The 25,154-nt window shown below is 41.8% G+C and overlaps 1 protein-coding gene across 4 annotated transcripts in view; it reads right to left on the bottom strand.

Moving 5' to 3' along the window:
* SMARCC1 (SWI/SNF related, matrix associated, actin dependent regulator of chromatin subfamily c member 1) overlaps positions 1-25,154 on the bottom strand; it is a 174,552-nt gene that overhangs the window by 15,971 nt on the left and 133,427 nt on the right. For all 4 annotated transcript variants that reach the window (XM_058727132.1, XM_058727133.1, XM_058727131.1 and 1 more), the window contains exons 25-26: positions 16,794-16,928; positions 6,117-6,378 (exon numbers count right to left, since the gene is read on the bottom strand). In XM_058727132.1, the coding sequence (XP_058583115.1) occupies positions 6,117-6,378; positions 16,794-16,928 (397 nt within the window). The remainder of the gene's footprint in view (positions 1-6,116; positions 6,379-16,793; positions 16,929-25,154) is intronic.

Here is a 25,154-nt window from a genome sequence, read left to right as displayed (position 1 = left end):
CCAAAAAACAAATAATCCAGTGAAGAAATGGGCAGAAGACGTGAATAGACACTTTTCCAAAGAAGACATCCAGATGGAAAACAGATACATGAAAAGATGCTAAACATCACTCACCATCAGGGAAATACAAATCAAAACCACGATGAGATAGCACCACACATCTGTCCTAATAGCTAAAAGTAACAACTCAGGAAACAACAGATGTTGGTGAGGATGCAAAAAGAGGAGAACCCTCTTGCACCGTTGGTGGGAGTGCAAACTAGTGGCAATGTAATCTGGAAAACAGTATGGAGGTTCCTCAAAAAATTAAAAAATAATAGAACTTCCCTATGACCCAGCAATTGCTCTACTAGGTATTTATCCAAAGTATTAAAAAAATGCTGATTTGAAGGGGTACATGCACCCCAATGTTTATAGCAGTGCTATCAACAATAGCCAAATTATTGGGGCGCCTGGGTGGCGCAGTCGGTTGAGCGTCCGACTTCAGCCAGGTCACGATCTCGCGGTCCGTGAGTTCGAGCCCCGCGTCAGGCTCTGGGCTGATGGCTTGGAGCCTGGAGCCTGTTTCCGATTCTGTGTCTCCCTCTCTCTCTGCCCCTCCCCCATTCATGCTCTGTCTCTCTCTGTCCCAGAAATAAATAAAAAACGTTGAAAAAAAAAATTAAAAAAAAAAAAAAACAACAATAGCCAAATTATGAAAGGAGCCCAAATGTCCATCGACTGATGAATGGACAGGCATACACACACACACACACACACACGGAATATTACTCGGCAATCAAAAAGAATGAAATCTTGCCATTTGCAACAATGTGGATGGAACTAGAGTGTATTACGCTAGGCGAAAGAGGTCAAAGACAAATACGATTTCACTCGTATATGGAATCTGAGAAACAAAACAGATGAACATAGGGGAAGGGAAGGAAAAATAAGATAAAAATGGAGAGAGAGGCAAACCTTAAGAGACTCTTACATACAGAGGAGAAACCGAGGGTTGCTGGAGGGAAGTGGGTGAGAGGATGGGCTAGATGGGTGATGGGCATCAGGGAGAGCACCTGTTGGGATGAGCATTGGGTGTTACATGTAAGTGATGAATCACTGGGTTCTACTCCTGAAGTGAGTATTACACTGTATGTTAACGAACTTGAATTTAAATAAATAAGTTAAAAAAAATAATAAAGGAGATCCACACAGTCAGAGGTGCCCTCTTGGCTCAGGTAAGTAGCACAATCAAGAACACCTCAGGAAGCAGCAGTCACTACCCAGGCCACTCTCCTGGTTCCCCATGTGCTGTCACTATACCCTGGTCAAAGGATACTATGTACCTGCTCAAAAACTTGTTGCTATCATGACTGTTCAACTTGTGCCATCTGGGATTGTAGTTTCACAGGGAGTACTAGTAAGGCTTTAATTTAGAAATCTCTTCATGAAATCACAGTTTTCCAATTTAAATGAAAAGATGAAATGCAGTGGTGTGTATTTTATCAGATTAGCAAAACCTAAAGGATGTACAAAGATGGCTGGGGCCACCTCCAGCTTCCATTTGCCCACTGTACACCAGAAACACACTACTACAGATACTTCCTTTGCCTTTTTGTTTGGTAGGGAACAGACCAACTTGGGACCCTCTGTCAGAGACAGGAACAAAACACACACACAGCTGGAGCTCCTAAGTTATTTCCAAATTAAGATCCAAGGAAGAGCAAGGACAGCAGAAGACAGTGCTTTCTTTCTATACAAAATTCTAAGGATCTGAATGAATTAAGGGGTAGTAGAGGAAAACTTCAGAGGTTCAAACTAAATGCAATATATGCAGGTATGGGTTTATACCAGCCACTTTGGGGACCAGGCCCATGCATCTGACAGCCTGGCAGATTTATGAGACTGAGCCACTATTTTTACGGGCTCTACCACTGACAGTTTTGCGGAGAAAAGATTATGTGGGATTTATCTCCATAATTATACCAACTCTAAGTCAGAAGGTTGGACAAATTAACCACCCAGTGATAAATCTGTCTTGACCTTTTCACCACTTCTCCAACCTTGCTGGTTTTTCAGAGGCGGATTTCCCCTTCCTTCAGACTGTAAATTCTGGCCAAATACTAAAAGCTAGCCAATTGACCTGGATAATTATCCTCAGCTCCTAAAATAAATGCTGTGGCGTGTAAACTTTCCTAGAACTTGGGAAACAATAGTTGGAAGGACCGAGCTCAGAGTTAACTGACACCTGTAGCAAATCAGACTGAAGCTGAACTTCACCTAAAACACTACCCACTTCCTTACCTGCCCTGCTTTGAAGGCCCCTTTAGCGGATTGCTAGTATATGGTGTACCAGACTCACCTGTTACAACCAGCTTTTTCTGAACTGGTGACATGAAGGCAACTTTTAACTAGTGGGTTCAATTTATTGTTCTTAATTTTACTCTTGAACACACTTGATTTAATTTTACATTTGAACTCCAGAACACTCCCACAACACAATTACGTTGAGCTGTTACAACTCTCTCACACACTGCTAGCGTGTAAACTGGCAGAACCGTTTTGGAACACTACTGGCAGCATCTACTAATATGAACATACACATATCCTATGACCCATTCTAGGTACTCTGGGGCACACACAACAGAAATGTATACCTATGTTTATCGTATGTTCAGAGCAACACTTACCATCTGTAAGAACGAACACCAGACAGAAGCAAAACTCACTGTGTGATTCCCTCTAGATAATACTCACAACCAGCCCAACTAGTCTGTGCTGGTAGGAATCAGGACAGTTGTTGGTCCTGGAGGAAAGAAGACTGAGAGGAGTATCATGGGGGCTTCCGGGTATTGGTCACACAGGCATATTCTCTTTGTTAATACTCACTAAATACTCATGATTTGTACCTTTTTCTTCATAGGTACATTCTATTTCAATAAAAAATTGTAAGAAAAAAGATGATCTCACGACAGATTTTTAAAAAACCAGTCTCCACATACATGCAATGATCCTTTTCTTTAAAATTCACTGAAGAAAAGCTTATTTCTGTGAGAAAGTAAAAAGAGAAAACGCCCTATTTCTATTCTAAAGGCTATTTTTATGAACTCTAGTTCCTTTGGCATGGTCTCCCTAAGAGAAATAGCTGTATCTGAATCTGCTGTAAGCCCCCTCTTAGTGCTGTCACGGGGCAGCATCGTGGGGTCACTCTGGAATCAGATGGAGCCCAGCACAAATCCCGGCTCCACCATGCAAGGTCACGTGGTCCTCACCATGCATGCACAGTTCCTGAACTGTGAAGTGAGCGAAAACAATACAGGTGACAGGCCTTGCATGCAAACATTTGTCCTCACCAGGGCGTGAATTTAGGGAAGAAGGCAGCATGTCTCTTCCCATCTTTTATGAGCTAGACGCAGATGTTAGAGCTCTTTAGGAGTCCTCGGTGAACAGTTATTGCGGATGATGCCACTTAACACCAGCCAGAATCGAGACCAAGTAGCCACAGTGAACTTTTAACCCAGTAGCTTTAGGAACAAAATTTTAAAAATAACTATTGTTTCTAAAAAATCACTTTGTGGTCTTCATTCTGTTAAGCATTTGTATCTTCTGAAAGTTTAACTTTGAAGAAAATTAGATCTCATACAGAGAATTTAAGATCTGCTCAAGCAGACAGAAAGACTGAGGGAGAAGGATCCTATGTTGTGAGCAGGGCAGACCCCAAAGACTACATCCACAAATATCATGTAGATCAAGTGGCAAGTCTGATGGTGGGTTATAAATTCCACAGGGAACGTTTAAGAATCGTGTGTGTGAAATGAAGGCCTCCCAACTGAAGTCAACCTAGCCCCAGTCTGGGGTAAAGCCAATAAAAACTAATACCTAAAACACGTTTTGGGTTGTGAATTAAAAGATCCATGTTGATAATACAAGTTGCGAGATCATAGTTTTTTTCAGTCATGGCTTCCTCAGGCAAACATGCCTGGTTATTTCCGTGAGCAGATTTAGAAAATTTGTCATCTGAGGAAGTCAGGCTGTTATTAGTCATGTTGGGACCTTCTTTGGCTTCCAAGGGTCACTTTCCGTTACCTTAGTTCATTTCTACATGCCTTGGCCAAAGAATTTGCATCCCACCCCAAGAAGCACAAGCCTGGGCTCTGCTAGACACCTGGCCCGCTGCTGTAGGGTAATTACGAAAACCCTCCAGGACGACTGTTACTTGAGCAAAGTGACATACGGCACACACCCATATGCACTGCTCTCCGCAGAGGGAAGAAATGTTGGGGGGGGGGGGGAGCACGAAGAAAAGCTGAAATTAAAGGTACATTTTAGGTTTTCAAGATGTGGGTAGGTAGTTTTGGGTAGGTAAGTTTAAAAGGACTGTGAGATCAACTTTCAAGGTGGTCAAAAGGTGGCAAGTAGTCGCCAACTTGAAAGGGCTCCCGTCAGCTAAAGACAGAACAATCTGAGCATCAACAAGAATAATGTCCATAATAGATTAAAACACATAAAATACACAAAAATATGTAAATTCACAATACTAAAAACATATACACACAACGGGGGGGGAAAACCCCTTATTGTCACCTTTGGTGCAGGCGGCAGTGGTTAGTAACTCATTATCCATGTAACCGATAAAGAGAAAAGATGAAGAATTTACTCAGTCTTTCCTGTAAGGACTCATTTTCAGGATAACTAAATGACCACAAAAAAAATTTTTTTAAGTTAAAGAATCACTGCTAATAAATGAAGAAGACATAGAAATAAATAGGGGCGCCTGGGTGGCGCAGTCGGTTAAGCGTCCGACTTCAGCCAGGTCACGATCTCGCGGTCCGTGAGTTCGAGCCCCGCGTCAGGCTCTGGGCTGATGGCTCGGAGCCTGGAGCCTGTTTCCGATTCTGTGTCTCCCTCTCTCTCTGCCCCTCCCCCGTTCATGCTCTGTCTCTCTCTGTCCCAAAAATAAATAAAAAATGTTGAAAAAAAAAAAATTAAAAAAAAAAAAAAAAAAAAAAGAAATAAATGCAGAAGGAATAATCAACTTAGACATCTATTTTGCAACACCTGATGGTTTAAATAGCGGATCTACAAAGCAATTCTCAAAGGCAGGTAAAATCTTTGGTGAAGTCTGATGGGGAATGCATCGACCAGCCTAACAACACCAGAACTACTAACCAACCCTACTGTCACCAAGAGAGACAACCGAAATTACAGTAAAACTGCCAGCTCCCAAAAAGTGAACCTGAACCTGGTAAAACATTCAGAGCAAGCCTCTGGATTACGGGAGAGGTGTTGAGAGAGAAGTGGGGAGAAGAACATACAAAATGGCACTACGCACCTAAAGGGGACATGCAGGCACGGTCAAAACCCTAGTTTCTTCAATACTTGAATGACATTTGAAGAAAAAAAAAAAGGAGGGGGGGTGAACTGTTACCACATTAAAACAGTTTTAAGAGAACAAATACAATGTGTGGACCTTATTTGAACCCTGATTCCAACAAATGAAGCATCCAAAGACATTCAGCTAATGGTACTAAGAGTTATGGTTACTTTCACCGGGTGTCATGATAGTTATGTTAAAGAGTAAGATTTCCATTGGTTAGAGATACATTCTGAAGTCTATTTCTTGCCCCAAAGTGAGGAGAAACAGATAAAATATTGATAACTGAGGCTGTACAACAGCTATGCAGGGAGGATTATTATACTATTCTCTCTACTTTTGTCTATGATAGAAGATTCCTATAACAAAAAGTTTAAAATGGCACAAAAGGTGATGGGTATTGAAGCTGGGTCATAAGAATTCATGGCACTATGCTTTTTGTGTGTGTCTATCTTTAGTTAGACTTGTAAGTTTAACCTGTAAGTTTAAAAAAAAAAAAATGTAGATAATCCAAGGATGAATTTTTAAGGAACTATGGGATCTGTCGGCCACTAAGAGACTGACCAAGGAAAGGCATCACATCAGGAACAGAACATGGCAGGCATTATGTGGTGGTGGCTATACAACCAGATTTCATTTGCCTACCATGACCTGGATGACAATGAACATGCCAGTCACAGTTCATGTCTTGAAAGGTTAGCTCCTTTCATGCTATGCCACAGGGATGACCCAGTCTTGTCTGTGAGCAGAGTGTGCCTCTCACCTGGCTGGGGTGGATGAGGTGGTGGCATCTGGTGGTGCATGAGAGGGTAGGGAGGAGGCTGCTGATGAGGCATCATGCCGGGGTGCCCCGCTGCTCCGAGTGGTGCCAGGCCAGGTCCTCCTGAGTGCTGGTGTGCCTGCTGAGGGTTCTGCCCATGCTGCTGCTGTTCCATTTGCTGTCGGGCTCGCAATTCAGCGTATTTCAGCTGTTCCATGTGGAAGTTCTGGCGTTCAGTAAGCAACTGCTGCCTCTGTTGTTCTAACTGTTAAGAAAAAGAAAGGAAAGAGAAATGACACCATGAGAGGTTCTCAGGAATGGATGACACATAGGATACCTACCTGATGCCTGAATTCCCTATACCGCATCACAGTACATAGCCACCTCACCTCCTGCACGATCTACAGTGAGAAAAGGCATTATTTCTTGAGTAGCAGATTTCCACTTGGACACTTGTTAACAAGATCAAGGTCTTTGTGTTATGTACAAGGTCTGCCTTTCTTTACAACCTTCACCCAGTGAGGTTAACTGTTCTCTGGGCCCACTCAGTATACATGTAATCCTTTGTTTGGCAGGCCTTCAGATAATGTAAAAATAATTTCCATGACTGCTTTAATATTCTCCAGGTAAAACAAGCCTCTCCTGTCCTTTTAACAGTCCCCTCACCTGCTAAAATTTCAAGTCCACATAACTTTCCCAGGTGCTCTCTTCTGGACATGATCTTTTGGTTACTATTTTTTTTTTTTTTTTAACGTTTTATTTATTTTTGAGAAAAAGAGAGACAGAGCATGAGTAGGGGAAGAGGCAGAGATAGAGGGAGACACAAAACCCAAAGCAGGCTTCAGGCTCTGGGCTGTCAGCACAGAGCCTGACACGGGCCTCAAACTCACTAGCCGTGAGACCATGACCCGAGCCAAAGTCGAATGCTCAACTGCCAGAGCAGCCCAGATGCTCCTGGTTACTATTTTAGAACATGACACAGAGTTAAATCCTCTGGATAGTGGATGTGGCCTTAGCTGCAAATATACACACTTTTCTCTGTGGAGCTTTGACAGTGCCACTGCAAATCTTAGCTTTCAAGTACCCAAAATTATATTGGGTGACACATTCACAGAATATCTCAGATGCCTAAATAAAGATGTGCATGAATCTTGGTTTAAAGAATGTAAGCATTTCAATACTCAAGATAATCTTTCTGGGACCCAAGTTAAAATAAAGAGAAATAAGCAATTATACATGCCAGGAAATCCAGAAACCATATGCCTGACAGTAGTTCAGAGGATGAAGCACACCTCATATGCTATCAAAATTGATTTGATTCAGGCCTGAAAAAGAAAATCAACTTGAACATGAAAAAAAATAAAAATCCAGATTTCTCGAAGAAGTGTAAAGATTTTAAGGAGGGTTAACGGATCTATTTCCTTCCAATAATGTTCGATCCCACCATTTTCAATGGCAAGACGTGAGTCACTGGGAGACCTTTTTTGAGCTTTTTCTAACACAGCAGCCATAAGCCACAAATGGCTCCTGAGCACTTGAAATGTGGCTAATCTGAAGTGTTATGTGTTGTAAATATTAAACACACTGAATTCCGAGGTCTTAGTATGGAAAGCAATTGATTTTTCATGCTGATTACATATTCAAATAATATTTTGTATGTACTAGATGAAATAAACATAATTTCACCTTTTATTAATGTGGCTACTAGAAAATTTTAAACGACATATATGGTTCACACTGTATTTGTGTTGGATAGCACTATTCCAAGGCATTTAATAGATTAAAAATATGTAACATTTTAGCTTTCAGTTCTACAAATAAATACTGTATACTGTCATTAGGAAAAAGGGGTTGGAATACGCATGAGAATTAGCTTAAGAATATGGGCTGTCAGCAGAGAGCTGCCTGAGGAGAAGACCATGTGGCCCCAAGCGAGAAGTATTACTGGTTATCAGGAGTAGTAACTAGGGAGTGTCCATGGACAGATGGGGTGCAGGAGGACAGGCCACAGGTACAAGGTGAAGAGAACAGGCATGACCAGATGAGGGGGAAGAAAAATGGGAGAGAATAGACGGTAAAGCCTATGTCCCACTGGTTAGCTGGCTTGCAGAGAGTCTCCCTAGGGAGAAGATCTTCTGAACTAAAATAATCTTGTGAGTGGTTGAGGGCTATCAGGAGGGAGTGTGGCAGGGAGCCAACAGGCTAGCCTCATTTTCTAGGAAGGGTGACCTGAAGAGGCTAAAGCCTGGTCCAGTCTGCCTCCTCCCTGTTTGCTTAACAAGCAGGGAATTCCAAGCTGTAAAAACCAAGAGTCCTCTGGAAGTCCAGCTCTGCAAGAAGAGAACATGTAATCAAGGAGTAAGAGGCAGTCTGATAAAAAAGGGATCTAGAAATTCCGGCTATAGGCCCTACGATTTGTTTTCTCCTAACCATTCCTTCTAGGAAATTTAGGACTTTGCCGAGGTTAGACATAAGAGGTTGCCAGAAAAGGACCTCTATCTATGTTCTGGTCGAGCCACTAATGGTCTGGATGGCTTGGCTGAAGTCCTGCAGTGATGTAAAAACTACAGAATTTAGGTCAAGATCTGCTTTATAAAGAAGCTACACTGTTACTACAAGAGATTTTGTGTCTCTGAAGGGAAATTTTGGTCCCTGTGTTGCCTATCTCACTGGTTTTCTTTTTAAACTAAGCCAGTCCTTCTTTGAGAGCTGACCTTAGTCTCAAGGTATTAACCTCGGAAAGAAAAACTTGCCCCATTTTCCGTATCTACAACGGTTACTAACCTTAATTATACTAATTTTTCCAGAGCTTCACTTGTCATTTCAAAACATGGAAGGTAATTAAAAGAAAGTAATTAGAAGAATTAAAATAGATTAAGTGATTAAACACACACGTGCACGCACAAGCACACACACCCCTGAAAGAGAACCCAGCTTAAACTAAAGCTCCAGTGTGGGCTGAACAGGTCCTCTGGGGTGAGAGAAACGTCCGGACAGAGAGCTACCAACTTGGCTCCCAGAGGGCTGTCTCTGCTCTGCGGCATACAGAGCACAGCTCATGGACACATCGTGGCTTCATCACGCAGAAGAAATAAGTACCTCCTCGTTGTGGGTACTTTGCTGTTACTCAATTGGACTAAAGACTGAATTCACTTTTTGGCAATCCGAAACAATGTAAATGGCAGTTTTTGAGGAGAGTTCGACAGCACAGAGCAAATTTTAAATGCATGCAGCCAGTGATCCTACATCTGGGAATCTATTCTATAAAACTATGTATGTGTGCCTACCAAGGACAGTAATTAAAATCCTGGTTTTTGTTTGTTTGTCTGTCTTAAAGTTTATTTATTTATTTTGAGAGAGAGACAGTATGAGCAGAGAGAGAATCTCAAGCAGGCACCGTGCCATCAGCACAGAGCCCAATGCGGGGCTTGAACCCACGAACTGTGAGATCATGACCTGGACTGAAATCAAGAGTTGGGACGCTTAACTGACTGAGCCACCCAGCACCCCATAATGTACAACTGTCTGCGATACGCGTAATTTAAAAAAAAAAAAAAAAAAGAAGCTACAGTATTTATTACATAATCCCAATTATATTACAAAAAAAACTTTGTGTTCATGTGCATACACTTTATATACACACTGAAAATGTTACAGAGAACACCGAACAAATTAAGTGATTATTCCTAGAAATGAAATTGAGGGTAAGAGAGACTTTTTAATTCATTTCTTTCTTTACTGAAAGTTTTTTCATCACAAATATTTTTGTTAAAAAACAAACCACTAAAATAAAAAAATAAAAAACCAAAACAGTAAAAGCAGCCAAATTACATGTTACAGATAGCTTGATTTTCTCCTCTATTTTCCATTTCCTAGGACTATGTATAAAGTCCCAACAGCTAGTAAACAGAATGTTAATGAATCTGTCCATTTTCTTTCGTGGCTCCAATCTGGCTGTAGGGAACCCCACACAGTAGCCCTGCTCTGAAGACACACGCTCCTCCTCCACATTCAAACTCTGCCCTCCTCTCCCCCTTCACTCCTACACTGTGTATACAGAAAACAGCCAATTCCAAGCGGAATCTGAACACAGCAGAGCACTCTTCTGCACCCAGACACCAAACGCAGACACAGCTGCAAAGTGCAGCAGCCAAAGCTCACACAAAGCTCTTCTCCCAACTTCACATGCACACAGTGGGGAGGAAGGGGTGGGGGGGAGCGTAAAGCCCATCTACACTGCCCAGAACGGCAATATCAGCTGAGACCTAAAACCTCTCACTACTTGGGCTCAGAACTAAGTAAATAATCATGCCTTCCTTTGAAACGTTTGGGGTCAGTAACCAGACATCCGCTAAAGAAAAACCAAGTCCAAGACAGACATATTCATTCCTTCTTACACCCGTGGAAAAGAGAACTCCACCATTGCGTTCTGCTGCCTCCATGTGTGTCTCTGGAGGCGAGACACAAAGGGGCAGCCGGCACTTCATTATGACAGGTCTTCGGTCTTGCTGCCCTGTGTCTGCCTCTTGTTTTCTGATTCAGAACAAAACCTACACAACTGAGTACAACTTTCTTCATCTCAAATAAAACTACCCGTAACATAATGGTGCATGTCTAACAACCAATTCAATTACATGGCCGGCTGTGGAGAGATGCATTAGTCCAAATTTGCAGAAAACAAAGTTACATACACTTCTCCTGGGGCAGGATAAAATTCACTTTCTGGCTTTTTGTTCTTTCTTCCTTAATTTGTCATCAAGTACAACAAACTTTCCTAAATCTACATCCTATGTGTGATGATGTCCTATTAGCGAAACCTTTAACATTTATCCAGAACTTGACCATTTCTCTTCACATTCATGGCCACTGCCTTGCTCTAAGCCATCATCATCTCATGTGGATTATTTTAACAATCTCTTCACCAGTCTCCCCTTTTCGAACCTTCCCACTTTGTTAATTTACTCTCCACAACAGAGCAGGTACACTGATCCCTGCTAAACTGTAAGGAAGATCATGCCAGCCCCTTGCATTTATTCCATATTTTTATGGAATGCATAAAATAGGCTCTACAGTTATTCCACACTTTAATCAGAGGAAAACGAAAGGCCTCTGGATGGCTTACAGGGATTTCTGTGATTATGTCACCATATCCCTGACTTTATCCTGTCACCTCCTCCTCATTTATGCTCTAGCCCACGCACCTACTCCTTAGTTCCAAACATGCTCTTGCCTGAGAGCCTCTGCGCAATATGTAGGCCTTAGCAGCACATGCCTGTCAGTTTCTGAATAAGGCCTACTCAGATGACACCACTTAAAAGTGAAATCTCTCCTCTTTCCCTGCCTTTTCCCTGCTCACTTTTTGTCACAAATAAACTTAGAAATTAAGAGGAAAAAAAAGTGAAATGTCTATTTTGCCCCTCCCCCATCGCCTCTATCCAGCATGTAACATACAGCTATATGTATGTATATATACACACAAAGCACAGAACATCTTCTAACACCCTTCGTTAATTATTTCAAACTCTACCAAGGCAAAGAGTTTGGTTGGGTTTTGTTCACCACTGCATCCCCAGTACCATACACATGCCTAGAACAAAGTAAGTGCTCAATAAATACCTGTTGAATGAACAAATGACCTTAATCCAACACCTATGTGGCAAAAGCCATCAACTCTGGGCAGGAGGACTCTTCAGTTTCCTCTGTAATCATGCCCTTCTCTCCACATTCTGGATTTAGGTCTTTTTTATAGCTAAGTCTCTCCTTCACTAGGAAAGTTTCCTTGATAATCTCAGCCAACCATGGCCTCCTCCTCTCTGGATTTCCATCCTTGCAATAAGCGGTGTCTCTGTGTCTAGCAAGACACCCTCTAACTTCCTTGAGGACTGGGTCTGGGATTCCCACAACGTCCCTCTTTTCTGAAGGTATTCAATTTCTATATCTAGCCAAATGACCTGCAGAAATTCAGAAAGCATTTAGTCCACTAGATCAGCTCAAAGATCCATTCTTACTGGCCACACGTTATTAGTTTTTAATCCAAATGGGAACCAGGCTTTAGACAGGGCCCATGCTCCCAAGTCTCCCCAGGTGGCCCCAGTCCTCAACAAAGCCCCTGTCTGAAACCTGCTCTCCTGACTCAAGTGTGCTGTTCTCCCGGCATGAAGGCCGCTTAGGTGGGCAGATCCTCTGAGTTGTGAACCCAGCACCAGCTCAGCCTCCTCACCTCAACTAGAGTCAACATTTGTGATCACATCATTTCCTTGACGGACTCTGCACATTTCATAACTGCCTTCCTCCAATATTAGCATTCATGAGACAGCTGCAACAATATCTACCGAACTCTAATTATAGCTATATGCATAGTTTCTATTGAAGATGTACAACTTTTATATCTTTGTCCTTAATTACTAAATACTTAAAGACTCAAGAGCACTGATTTTAAGTCATTAGAGAAAAAAAGTTCCTATCTGATTCTTAAAGCCTAAGAACAGATTTTTGAAATCCATTGCTATATAAAAAAACCACATGTTTAATGAAAACAAAGTACATCCTGGGACTACCGCTTATAGAGAAAGAGGAGCAGAAATGCATCTTAAAGTGACACGATGCAATGTGGTACGGAGAGGAGCACCAGGCAGTGAGCTCAAGGCTCTGGTCCTAGCTGACCTGGACCTTCCAGTGTCAACTGTCTTGAGCCATAATAGAGAGATGATAAAACCTTGCATATCTCAGAGTCTTTTGGTTAAAATGAGATGAGAATAACTCTTTTCCTTATAGATATAAAGTGCTAGATGAAAACACAGAACTGAACAAACACAGGTTTGACACTTGGCTCTGTCATTACGAACTGTGTTTGGAGGAACATAATATCCCCTACGCCCAAGTCTCTTGGTCTGTAAGAAGAGTTACCAAAAATTGGCCTTACGTTCCCATCTAGCATTACTGGTGGATACTTGTCCAGGGAGATTCAAATCAATCAGTATTTTCTGCTAATGGCTTCCTCATACGGTTTTTGAAAGATTAAATGAGAAAATCTATATAAAGTGGTTTAAGCACAGTGATTTGTCAAATATGTGTTTAGAAAGCTAACAAAGGCTTACAAATATTTGGATCTAATATACAGTAACTGGGTACTGGTGTACCTAAAGAAAAGGAGGTACATCAACATTTACTGGACACCTACTGCGTGCTCAGACACTGCACCAGACACACGCCACGCTCCTCTCATCTGATGCTCGCCACAGTCCTGTGTGGAAATCACAGGTAGAAAAGTAGCCATGGCTTTGCTTGCCCACAGGGAAGGACAGGATAGCAGTGCTTGCTGTAGAAGAGGTTGTCTTCACTGTGCAGGACATGAATGGGAGACATTTTGAATTTCATTGGACTCCCTGGTTCTGAGACGAGCCTCCAAGTTGGCCTCAACATTCCTACTTCCTAGTGTTTATACCTCCCCCCGTCCCGAGCCCTGTCTACCCCTCAACCAGAGTTGGTATGTGTAACAGAGAGAACACAGCAGAAGCGAAGGGATGGGACTTCCATGTTTAGGTTACAAAAGACAGTGTGGCTTCCATTCTGGGTGCTCTTTCATGTTCTTGCTCTTTGTAGTCACTTACTCTGGGGAAGCCCCTTCATGAATAGAAAAGTACACGTGGCAGGAGCTGAAGTTCTTGCCAACAACCATGGGAGTCAGTTGGGAAGTGTGAGCTCTGGCCCTGCGGAAACTTAGGAAGTCCACAACCTCATAGGGTCCCAGCCTGAGCTACCCAGCCAAGCTGCCTACCTCCCAACTCTCAGAAACCACGTTAAGACTTGGTTTTCTGTTTTCAGTCACTAAGCTCTGGGGTCATTTTCCACACAGCAATAAATAACACAGCTGTGTTACTGACACTGAGTGGCAAGGAGTAGGGACCGTCCCACACTAAGAATTTTCCTGCTCCAAATGCTGATTGAGAGAAGGACAACCACAAAGATTTTCAGCACAACAACCCTGTGTGGTGAAGAGAGTCAGCAGAAATGCAGTCCCAACGTTTTCAGTTCTGTTGTTTTATTCAGAGACTAGCCTAAAATGTTTTATGTGCTCTGATTAGAATTTAATAGCAAAGACAAGACTCAAGTAAGAAAAATACAGTGCAATGTAATTTGAGACAATAATTATTACAAATCCACAGACAAGGGGAGTTCTGAAGGTCCAAGAGAAGTGCAGCCATTATAGTGGGCCAGTGGGTGTCTGAGAATCAGCGGCGAGAACTGGAAAGGGGCAGAGGGCAGTTCTAATCTAGGTGACAATTTCACTGGGGGTTTAAAAGAATGGGGGATCCCCAGGTACAACCTCTGAAAGAAAGTGACTTAGAGCTGAGAAAAGAGCACCCTGACAATCTGGACAATGTTCTGTAAGTGCCCAGTCATGCCAATCTTCCAGGCTGATACATCAGTTCTGTTTTATGAAGGACAGAAAGGCATCTGGTTGTCAGTGGGAACGACCCAATCATCATGTAGATCCTGCATGTGCCAATAATCCACTATGTTATAACCCCCTGTTACCCTAAGGCCACTAAAAAAAATCCATAAATGACAAAAAGACAGCTTATGAGGGTAAGATAAACACAAATAGTCATTCCTCACAGCTCCAGCTCACCTCAGAGAAGTATTCTCTGCCACCCTCTTGCTCTCCCCATGTTCCATGTCTGCCTCCTCTCTGCCCTCACTGGGGCACTGAACACACTGTATCATCATTAGTTTTCTTGAGTTCCTCCCCCATTAAACCAAAGGGCAGACTTTCCACTTCTCCAGCTTCCAACACTGATGCTGGTGTACAGTCATTCAATATTTGCTGACACCAGGGCCTATGATGTGCCAGCTCCGTGTTTACCAAGACACTCGATCAATTCTCTCAAAGGGCATATACTCTGGAATGGGAGACGGACACACGAATCAGCAACTACCACACAGTGTAAGTGCTCTATCAGGCTGCCACGACAGCAGATGGGGTGGGCAAGTCACCCATAGGGGCAGTGCTGAGGGATGCAGAAGTGGGGATCAGGGCCTTGCTGGCAGAGGAGCACAATGCACACGGGGGCACAGAGAACAAGGCCATGAGGGCAGCCTGCATGTGGTGTGGTGTGGCTAGTACCCAGAGGGTGACAGAGATGAGACCAGGGTGGCCAGCAGCTCCTAGGGAAGGAGAGGGCCGATGATGTGAGAGATGCTTACAGGTCAGGAAACTGGGGCTGGGTATGGGAGGGGGTGGGTAAGAGAATTACCGAAGCAGCCTCTCCATCCTTCAGGGTCAGAAAACCTGCTGATCTCAGGACAAAATGAAAATGGTCTGTTTTGTAATAGTTACTGGAATGAGGAATTTGCCAGAGGATGCGACTAGGCTGACCACTAAGAAATAGCTAAATAAATACAAACAGGTCCTTAAAATTAAAACTCTTAGGGTAACTGGGTGGCCTAGTTGGTTAAGCATCCAACTCTTCGACTTGGCTCAGGTCATGGTCTCAGGGTTCAAGGGATTGATCTCCATGTCGGGCTCTACACTGGCAGTGTGAAGCCTGCTTGGGATTTTCTCTCCCTCTCCCTCTGCCTCTCCCCTGCTTGTGCTCTCTCTCAAAAGAAATATACATTAAAACAAACAAACAAACAAACAAACAAACAAACAAAAGCCACCAAAATTCTTCTGGGATAATTTAATCTTAAGGTTAAATTATCTACCATTTAGAGATACCAGTATCTCATATATAAAGAAGTCAAAAACAGGGTGCCTGGGTAGCCAAGTTGGTGAAGCGTTCAACTCAATTTCAGCTCAGGTCATGATCTCACAGCTTCTAAATTCGAGCCCTACATGGGGCTCTGTGCTGACAGAGCGGATCCTGTTTGGGATTCTTCCCCTCTCTCTGCCTTTCCCCTGCTTGGACTCAAAATAAATAAATAAAAACTGGAAAACAAAAAAAAAAGTCAAAATAATCAGAACAAGTCCTAGCTAAATCCACTGCTTAGAAAGTTATCAATTCCTCCTCTGGTCAATTCATTAAAATAAATTTCTCTGTAATTTTGAATAATTAACTGTTCCACTGTTTGTACGTTTCTTTTTGTTGCTTCCTTCTTCATTTTTAGCCTTTTTCATCATTCTCTTGATCCTGTCTGTCCCCATACATACTACTGAGGTGCTCAGCAAGGCCCACCTGACCTCCGCTGTGCAGGGGAGGGAGGAAGACTGAAAGTCCAAGGCTGGATCAGGGGAGGGTTTGGTTAAAAGATATCACAGAAAAAAGGCTCCTCACTCAAGATGAGATTAACTCCTACTTTCTGGTATTTGTATTGAAGAAGACATGAAATCAAGAAAATTCTTGAATCAGACAAGGGAGCTACATGACTTCTACTTTATTGGTAACAAGTAGGGAGTAAGTCTAAGATGTGACTTCTATAGACGAAAGAAATGATACCACCACGCACCTGGGTAAGCGGAGAGGTGTAAAAGCTGAGGTGTAAATCATTAGTTTTAGAATGAGAAAAGAGTGCTTTCTGTTTACCATCAAAGGCTGATAATCCCTTTGAAAGGGCAAAGTAAACACATAAACAAGGACCAATGGAGTAGGTTACTATTCATTTTATCTAACTTGTAGTTTAGGAAAGGTGGTCATTATTTAATTGTCAAAAAGCCACTACAAACTTCCCCTTACTTACAGCCTCCTTCTCTCTGTCCATGATAGTTTCCAGCTCCTCAAAATGTCGCAGTTTGATCTCCAATTTCTTCATTTGTGTCTCAACCAGCAGGGCCACCAGAGACTTGATCTTTCTCTCTTCCACGGCAGCCAGGTGCTAAGTGTAAAAGATCATTCAAATTAGGTAGGTAAACATTTGCTTAAAATACAGAAACGAAATGCTCACGTTGATATTCAAAGTAGGGATTATATAATTAAGAACAATGACCGATGCCCCCTTTCTATGTTTCTACCAAACATTTACTTCAATTTAAAATAACTATTGCTGAATTTCTGGTCCTTATAGGTATAAATAACCCTGTTAAAGGGTTAAAAAAACAAAAAAACCACCCCAAAACCCTCCCTCCCACGGTAAACTACTCCCCTCAAAAAGAGCCCACCACAAAGGGGAAGTGTAATCAGAACACTGATGGGCAAAGAGGAGGACACAAGTAGCCTGGGGTACACTTCCCATCTACCACCCACCTACCTCGCACCCTCACCCTTTTACTCTATGCCTCCCCTCACTATCCTTCCCCCTTTATGAACTGTCCAGGGACAGCTAAACAGTGGATTCTCTCAGCACCCAACACTCAGACACAAAGCTTCTGGCTTCTCTCTAGTGAGTGGAACCACGTGTGGAAAGGAGAGGGTGAACAATATTCCACCCCTATGTTTGCAGATAGGATCCAGAGCAAGAGGAACAAATATAGTACAGAACAAGAAGTTACACTGGAAGAATGTGCTACTCACCCGCTACAGGATGGATGATGAGCCCTATTCATTCACACTTCCTGCCTACTCAGCAGCACACAGAGGAAGGCACCACATTACACTGAGAAGATGAGGGTCCCATATTTGGTCCTGACTACCTGTATCTGGGAATGGGTCAATCCCACCTAATCCAGACACCATCTAAGAGCTTATACTAACAAACCCCCAATAGCATTTTGCATTCACTTTCATTATATCTGTTGAATTTATGTGCTCATCTTGCTTCTACACGAGTGAGAAGTAACACAAGGTGGCTGTCCTAATCTCTGTTTCTTTTTTTTTTTAATTTTTTTTCAACGTTTTTAATTTATTTTTGGGACAGAGAGAGACAGAGCATGAACGGGGGAGGGGCAGAGAGAGAGGGAGACACAGAATCGGAAACAGGCTCCAGGCTCTGAGCTGTCAGCCCAGAGCCTGACGCGGGGCTCGAACTCACGGACCGCGAGATTGTGACCTGGCTGAAGTCGGACGCTTAACCGACTGCGCCACCCAGGCGCCCCCCTAATCTCTGTTTCTTACAGAATCTAGAAGGAGCTAACATGCAGGAGGTATGTAACATAGGCTTTTGGGAGCTAAATTAACAGACACTTAAATGAGAATCTTATTTTTCACTCTTTTATAGTTAGAAAAGAGAAATGCAATTTTATACCACAGAGATCCATTAATAGGAAGAGGCAATGTATAAGCAAAAGGTGATGATAAGCAGATTTTATGAATAATCTACGGCTGTTCATGATACATCTGCCTCCCTAACCACTTGAACTACATCAGTAACAAGTTTAAATAAAGATCACATGATTTGGGGAGCCTGGGTGGCTCAGTTAAGTGTCCAACTCTTGATTCTGGCTCAGGTCATGATCTTGTGGTTCTTGAGTTCGAGCCCCGCATTGGGCTCTGTGCTGACAGCGCAGAGCCTGGAGCCTGCTTTAGATTCTGTGCTTCCCCCCACCCCCTTCCTCTGCACACACTCTGTCTCTCTCTGTCTCAAAAATAAATTAAAAAAAATTTAATTCCAGAAGAAAAAACAGAAGTAAACCTAAGTGATTTTGGGTTAAGTGAAAGATTTCTTAGATGTGACACCAAAAGCAAAAATGTTAAAAGGGAAGATTGAAAACTTGAAGTTCATCAAAATCAAAAACATCTCTGCTTCAAAGGACACCATCAAGAAGGTGAAAACACAGCTCACAGACTGTGAGAAAGTATTTGCAAATCATATGTGTGATGAAAGAGTTGTGTCCAGCGTATATGAAGAACTCTTAGACTTCATGCCTACGGATGAAGTAATGCTGGTAGGAATGTGTGGGACTTCAAATACAAGCTGGTCACCATCTCAGACACTCGGCAAATTTTGAAGATGCAGAAGATGGGAAGCTAAGGAGTTAGGTTCAAGGAAGAAAAGAAATTCCTGAAAACTCCCATTGGTGTGATCAAGATTATTTCAAAATCTCAACTGTAAGTTCTGGAAAGTCACACCCAAGGATCAGGGGTGGTCCTGGAGGAGAATGACCAAAGTGTCATCTAGCTTCAACTCAATCCCTGCCTCAATCAGTTCGGTTATCACCTGGGGCGTCTGGATCTTATATATATATTTCTCCTTGTCTTTTTACACGGAGAATCTAAATTTGTTTTAATGTTTGCTTATTTTGAAAGAGTGTGCGCCAGCAGGGGAGGGGCAGAGAGAGAGAGACAGAATCCCAAGCAGGCTCTGCACTGTCAGTGCAGAGCTCAACATGGGGCTCAATCCCACGGATCATGAGATCAAGACTTGAGCCGAAATCAAGAGCTGGACACTGAACTGACTGAGCCACCCAAGCATCCCTGGACAATCTAAATTTTTATACATATGTGGCATTCAATCAAAAAAGCAGATCCACAAATGGCACAGGCATTGGACTTATTAGCAGGGGAGAACATTAAAGTAAGTTAAGATCACTATTTTTAAGAAAATGTAGGAAAATATGGATAAAAAGAGAATTTCAATATATTTAGACTTTGTATAAGAATCAATATACACGTGACCAAAATTATGACTAAAATATATACTAACCGAAAATAACAACTCAAAGATCAGGCTTAAAAGGGTAAGGCTTGGGGCGCCTGGGTGGCTCAGTCATTTAAGTGCCCAACTCTTGATTTCAGCTCAAGTCACGATCTCGTGGTTCGTGAGATCTAGCCCTGTGTCAGGCTCCGTGCTGAAAGAGTGGAGTCTGCTTGGGATTCTCCCTCTCTCTTCTCTCTCTGCCTCATCCTGGCACCACACATACAAGTGCGCGCATGCGCACTTTTTCTCTCGCTCGAATATATATGTTATATATATATATGTCATATATATATTATGTATATATAATTTGTATGTATATATAATATATATATAAATTATACATATTTATTTATATTTTAAAAAGGGGGGAGTGCACCTGGGTGGCTCAGTCGGTTAAGCGTCTGACTTGATTTTGGCACAGGTCCTGGTCTCACAGTTCGTGAGATTGAGCCCCACATTGGGCTCTGCACTGACAATACGGAGCCTGCTTTGGATTCTGTCTCCCTCTCTCTCTGCCCCTCCCCCACTTGTACTCTCTCAAAAATAAACAAATATTTTTTAAAAATGCAGAATCTGTGAAGCACAATAAAACGAAGTATTCTGTAACCATGGCCTGGAAATTACCCTACCTCTTTGTGACTATTTCCTCATTTGTGACACTGGAAAACTGCACCCACAACAGGGTAGGAGGGAGGACACACACAATGTATGCAGAACAGTGCCTGGAGTATGTATGAGTAACAGTATGAGTGGGTGTCTCATACTTGTGAGCTGTAACACTGCTGATGACCTGGGAGCCTAATTTGTTGGGAGACTCTCCTCTACCTGCACCAACCACTTTCAACATGTCTTTTTTTTTTTTTTTTTTTTAATGTTTTATTTATTTCTGAGACAGAGAGAGACAGAGCATGAGCAAGGGAGGGGCAGAGAGAGAGGGAGACACAGAATCCGAAGCAGGCTTCAGGCTATGAGCTGTCAGCACAGAGCCCAACGCGGGGCTCTAACGCACGAACCGTGAGATCATGACCTGAGCCGAAGCTGGATGCTTAACCAACTGAGACACCCAGGTGCCCCTCAACATGTCTTTTAAGACTCAGCATTAGGAATCACTTCCTCTGGGCAGCTTCTTGGCTCCCACAGTCACAATGACAATACTCACTGAACTGCACTTTATTTAGTCACTTGTTCACTACCAGGGCCTAGGCTCGAGGATGCCCCACATTTTGCAGACTTGGCAATTTTAAAGGAGGAAACAAGGATATGAGGTGGAAAGTGAACAGAGAAAAGAGGCAGCCTTTATCAAAAGCCTAGAATTCACCTGTGCTCAAGGTTAGGAAAACCACTAGAAATCTCTGCAAGTAAATGTGGGCACTTTGGAATGAAGGATGAAAAAACCATGGCCCACAAACTAAAGAAAAAATTTGAGTAAAAAACTCAGGAAAAGAAACAAAAACTTCAGTCTCTAAACTTTATGGCAGTTTATTTACTATTAAAGACTTACAGAATTATTACACTGACCTCTAGTTAAAGAAAAAAATTTTTTTTAACTTTTCAAAAAAATGTTTGCTTATGTATTTTGAGAGAAAGAGGCAAAGAGCAGAGGAGGGGCAGAGAGAGAGAGAGAGAGAGAGAGAGAGAGAGAGAGAGAGAGATGAATGAATGAATGAATGAATGAATCCCAAGCAGGCTCCACACTGTCAGTGCAGAGCCCAATGTGGGGCTCAAATTTATGAACTGTGAGATCATGACCGGAGCCAAAATCAAGACCCGACACTTAGCCAACTGAGCCACCTAGGCGCCCCTAAAGAAAAAATTTTAATAAGTTATCAAAATTACCCCATTACAAGTGTAATAAGCATTATTCACTGATAAGGTTGATAACATCTGGGTTTTGAGTAGAAATAGGAGAAAAGAACTAATGTTGCACATTAAATTTAGTTTTTTTCACATTTCAGGTCTTAATAATAATATTTACATACAAGTTCTGATTTTCTTTATATGATTGTTAAAACCAAATGACTACATCTTCTACTTTGCTCTAGCTCACAATTCTTATTTGTGAGAGAAGAAATCAACAGATTTCTCTGAAAGAAGTGGCCTGGTCTTTTGTACCATCTCACTTTCTGAATTTTGCTGAGTGGATCCTACTGAATGTGTTAACATGTCATTTCTTGATCTTCTGCATTTCTTGATCTAGGGGTTAGAGCCTCTTTAAAAAAAAATATTTAGTTAGGGAGTGGGTGAGCAAGCGGGGGAGATGAGCAGACGGAGGGGGGAGAGAGAATCCCAAGCAGGCTTCCATACTCAGCACAGAGCCCGATGCACGGCTCGATCCCATAACCCTGGGATCGTGACCTGAGCCGAAATCAAGAGTTGGATGCTCAATCAACTTAGCGACCCAGGTGCCCTGAGCCTCCTTTTTGACTTAACTTCCATGACTATTCTTATTGTTACTGGTACAAGATTCATTTGCACCTGAGAGACAAGAAGGTAGTATGTTTCACAGAACAGCATATGTCCTGCCACCAAGACTCTAAATTTTGCTACTTTATGGATTTGGTGACATACATGTACCGAATCAATCCAGTAGAAGTCACAAAGGCTTAGGAGCCAATTCTTCAGGAAATTACAAAGCCTTCGTAGAGGCTTGAAGTGGCTGAATAAATGTTACCAACCACTGGACAAAAGCGATTAAGGGATCCAAATACTATTCATGTCTGCTTTAAAAAAAAAAAAAAAAAAAAAAAAAAAAATCTTAGAATGTAAAACCAAGAGTGAGCTGTTGAAATGCATTACTGGACTGGGGGATATCCTGGGTTTTATTAAGCATTGACATCATTCTAACCACCATGCTGTATTTTCATGGTACTTCTTTTATTTCTAATAACCTACCAAAAAAGAATTCTTCATGTATAGAAAGAAACTGAACTCTATATAGAAAGAAAAAAACTAAAGCTTAGAAAAGTTAATTATCTTGCCAATGGTCACAGTTAAGTGAACTGGGAACGAAACTCAGTTCTGAAGCATACCTTGAAACAAAACCAGCCACTAAGAAAGCTGACACATGGAGACATGGAGGAGTTAATGTTTCCCTCTTTCTTCTGTTCTTTATTTTTTGGTTCTTAAAAATTAGAAACTTAAATCACAGACATACTAAGAAAACAAACAAACAAAAAAAGAAGGTATTTTTTTTTTTTGAGCTAGCTGTTGGGTTTTTAATTGCACAATGTTTGAAAACAGTATCTTCGAAATGGAGAATTTTATCAGATTACATTTATGCATTGGCTGGGATCACCAGACTCAAAGTCTGCAGAATCCGGGTTTTGGTCTTTGTTCTACAACTAGTCGTATAACCTGAGGCTTCTCATCAACTTCTCTGGGTTTGTTTCTACATCTATGAGATGAAAGAGTTTAAGAAACTCAAAAATCATCTGTGATATTAACATATGAAACATCTTTCCTGTTAGAACTTAAAAGTGTGTACTAAGGTTAGTAATCCAGTTATAAACATAACTTGTGTAAAAATGAAATACGCAAAAGTAGAACAGATTTATGTGTTGTGTGTAAGAAAGTTTCATTCCAAGAAATTATATAAAATTGTATTTAATTCCTAATTAGATCTCATTTAATACTAACTTCTTAAGGTTATATTTCTAGCATTTTATACATATTCTTTTTGTTTTTCCTTCACAACTAAATATATATCCTAATGGCTCAAGAAAAATGTGATGTTCAAGGTTAGTGGGCTGAGTTCCTAAGAGGCAGGAACCATCCATATTTCTTTGGCACCAAATAAACCTATCACTGTGTAGACCCTCAAATACCGTTAAATGAATAATCAAAATATGGCATTTCCATCTTACAGAATGCTTTAAAAAAAAAAAAAATTTTTTTTTTTAACTTTTATTCACTTTTGAGAGACAGAGACAGAGCATGAGTGGGGGAGGGGCAGAGAAAGAGAGGGAGACACAGCGTCCAAAGCAGGCTCCACGCTCTGAGCTGTCAGCACAGAGCCCGATGTAGGGCTCGAACCCATGAACTGCGAGAGCATGACCTGAGCTGAAGTCAGGCGCTTAACTGAGCCACCCAGGCGCCCCCAGAATGCGTTTTTAATTCTTAACTTGATTCTTATAATAACGTTGTCAAAAAGGTAGATCAGAAAGGAGTTCTGATTCAGACAAAATGATATAGGTTCAGAAAATTTATTTTAGTTGCCTAAGTTAAGAAACTAGTAAATGGTAGAGCCGGAACTAAAAGTTTAAATTCTAAATTCAAAGCTTTTTATAGTTATCCACAAATGCCTGTTTAGAACAATTGATATTTAGTGGATACTTTCCCGGGGAATTCTTAGAAGGGACGTGCAGATTAAAGATGGCCATAAACTCACTGGCTTTCTTTTCATGGAGAGGAGGGTCTATAATCCCTCCTCTCGAATCAAGGCAGGTTCTCTAATTGCCTTGTCCAAGAGAAAACAGTGGTGCCATTTTCCAGTTCCCAGCTTGGGAACTTCATGTCCTGTCTTTTGGAACGTTCCTTCTGGGAGTCCCTAGCTGCCATATACTACATGTGATCAACGTGGAAGAGACCACAGAGAGAGACCTCAAGACTGCATGAAGAGGAAAAAGAAACCAGCCACTTCTACCAAGGATTAGGACTTCAAGGAATCTGTCTCAGACTCTCCATGAACCTACCTGTGAGGTGAGTAATGCTAAATGATTCAACTGATACCACATGGAGCAAAACTGCACAGGTGTTTAGTGCTCAAATTTGCACAATCATGAGCTATAATAAAAAATGGTTGTTTTTTAAAAACACTAAATTCTTTTCCCACTATGGGAAAAGAATCTGGTATCTGGAAATGGGGTGCTGTAGTATCAAAAACTTTCAGTGTGTGGCTTCAGATCATGCAGTGGGCACAGGCTGAAAGGATCTCAAGAAAACCACTGGCAAGAGCTTTTAGAACAGAGAGGAAAATGTTCCTGGAGGTTGGAGAGAAGCAGATCTTCTCTCCAAAGAGAAGTTTGGAAACACTGTCACTTCTGGTGATGTGGAAAATAGGAGTCATCAATGAACTTGTGAATCTGGCTGGAGTGATTTCTAGACAAAAGATAAACTTTCTTTAGGCATTTTATTACAAGCAGCCAGAAGAGAAAGGAACCAAAGAGGGAACTATTCCATCTTCAGGCCATCATTATTGGAGTTAGAAATCTCCTAGACAATTAAGAGCAAATACAACAAGGTTTAAAATGAAACTTTCTCATCTCTAGTTGCTCCCAGTAAGGGTTTGAAACTAAAAAATGGCTTCAGGACAAAGATAAAATCCAGAACATTACCAGTTAGTCGTGACCTGAGAGTAAACAGCTCAAGGTGTGGCTGTAAGACATTCTGATCAAAAAGTATCGTAGGATTTCTAAGAATCTTAGAATTTCTAAGAATAAGGGTATTCTTGCCTCTTATACTCTTAGACTCTCTTTACTAGACAGGAGGGCCTCTAAGTATCTTCAAGAGCATCTCTCCTATATTCTATAT

The sequence above is a fragment of the Neofelis nebulosa genome, chromosome 4 (genome assembly GCF_028018385.1).
Source record: "Neofelis nebulosa isolate mNeoNeb1 chromosome 4, mNeoNeb1.pri, whole genome shotgun sequence".
NCBI lineage: Eukaryota > Metazoa > Chordata > Mammalia > Carnivora > Felidae > Neofelis > Neofelis nebulosa.
The sequence above is the reverse complement of the archived record's forward strand: the minus strand, read 5'-3'. Positions and strand labels throughout refer to the sequence as shown.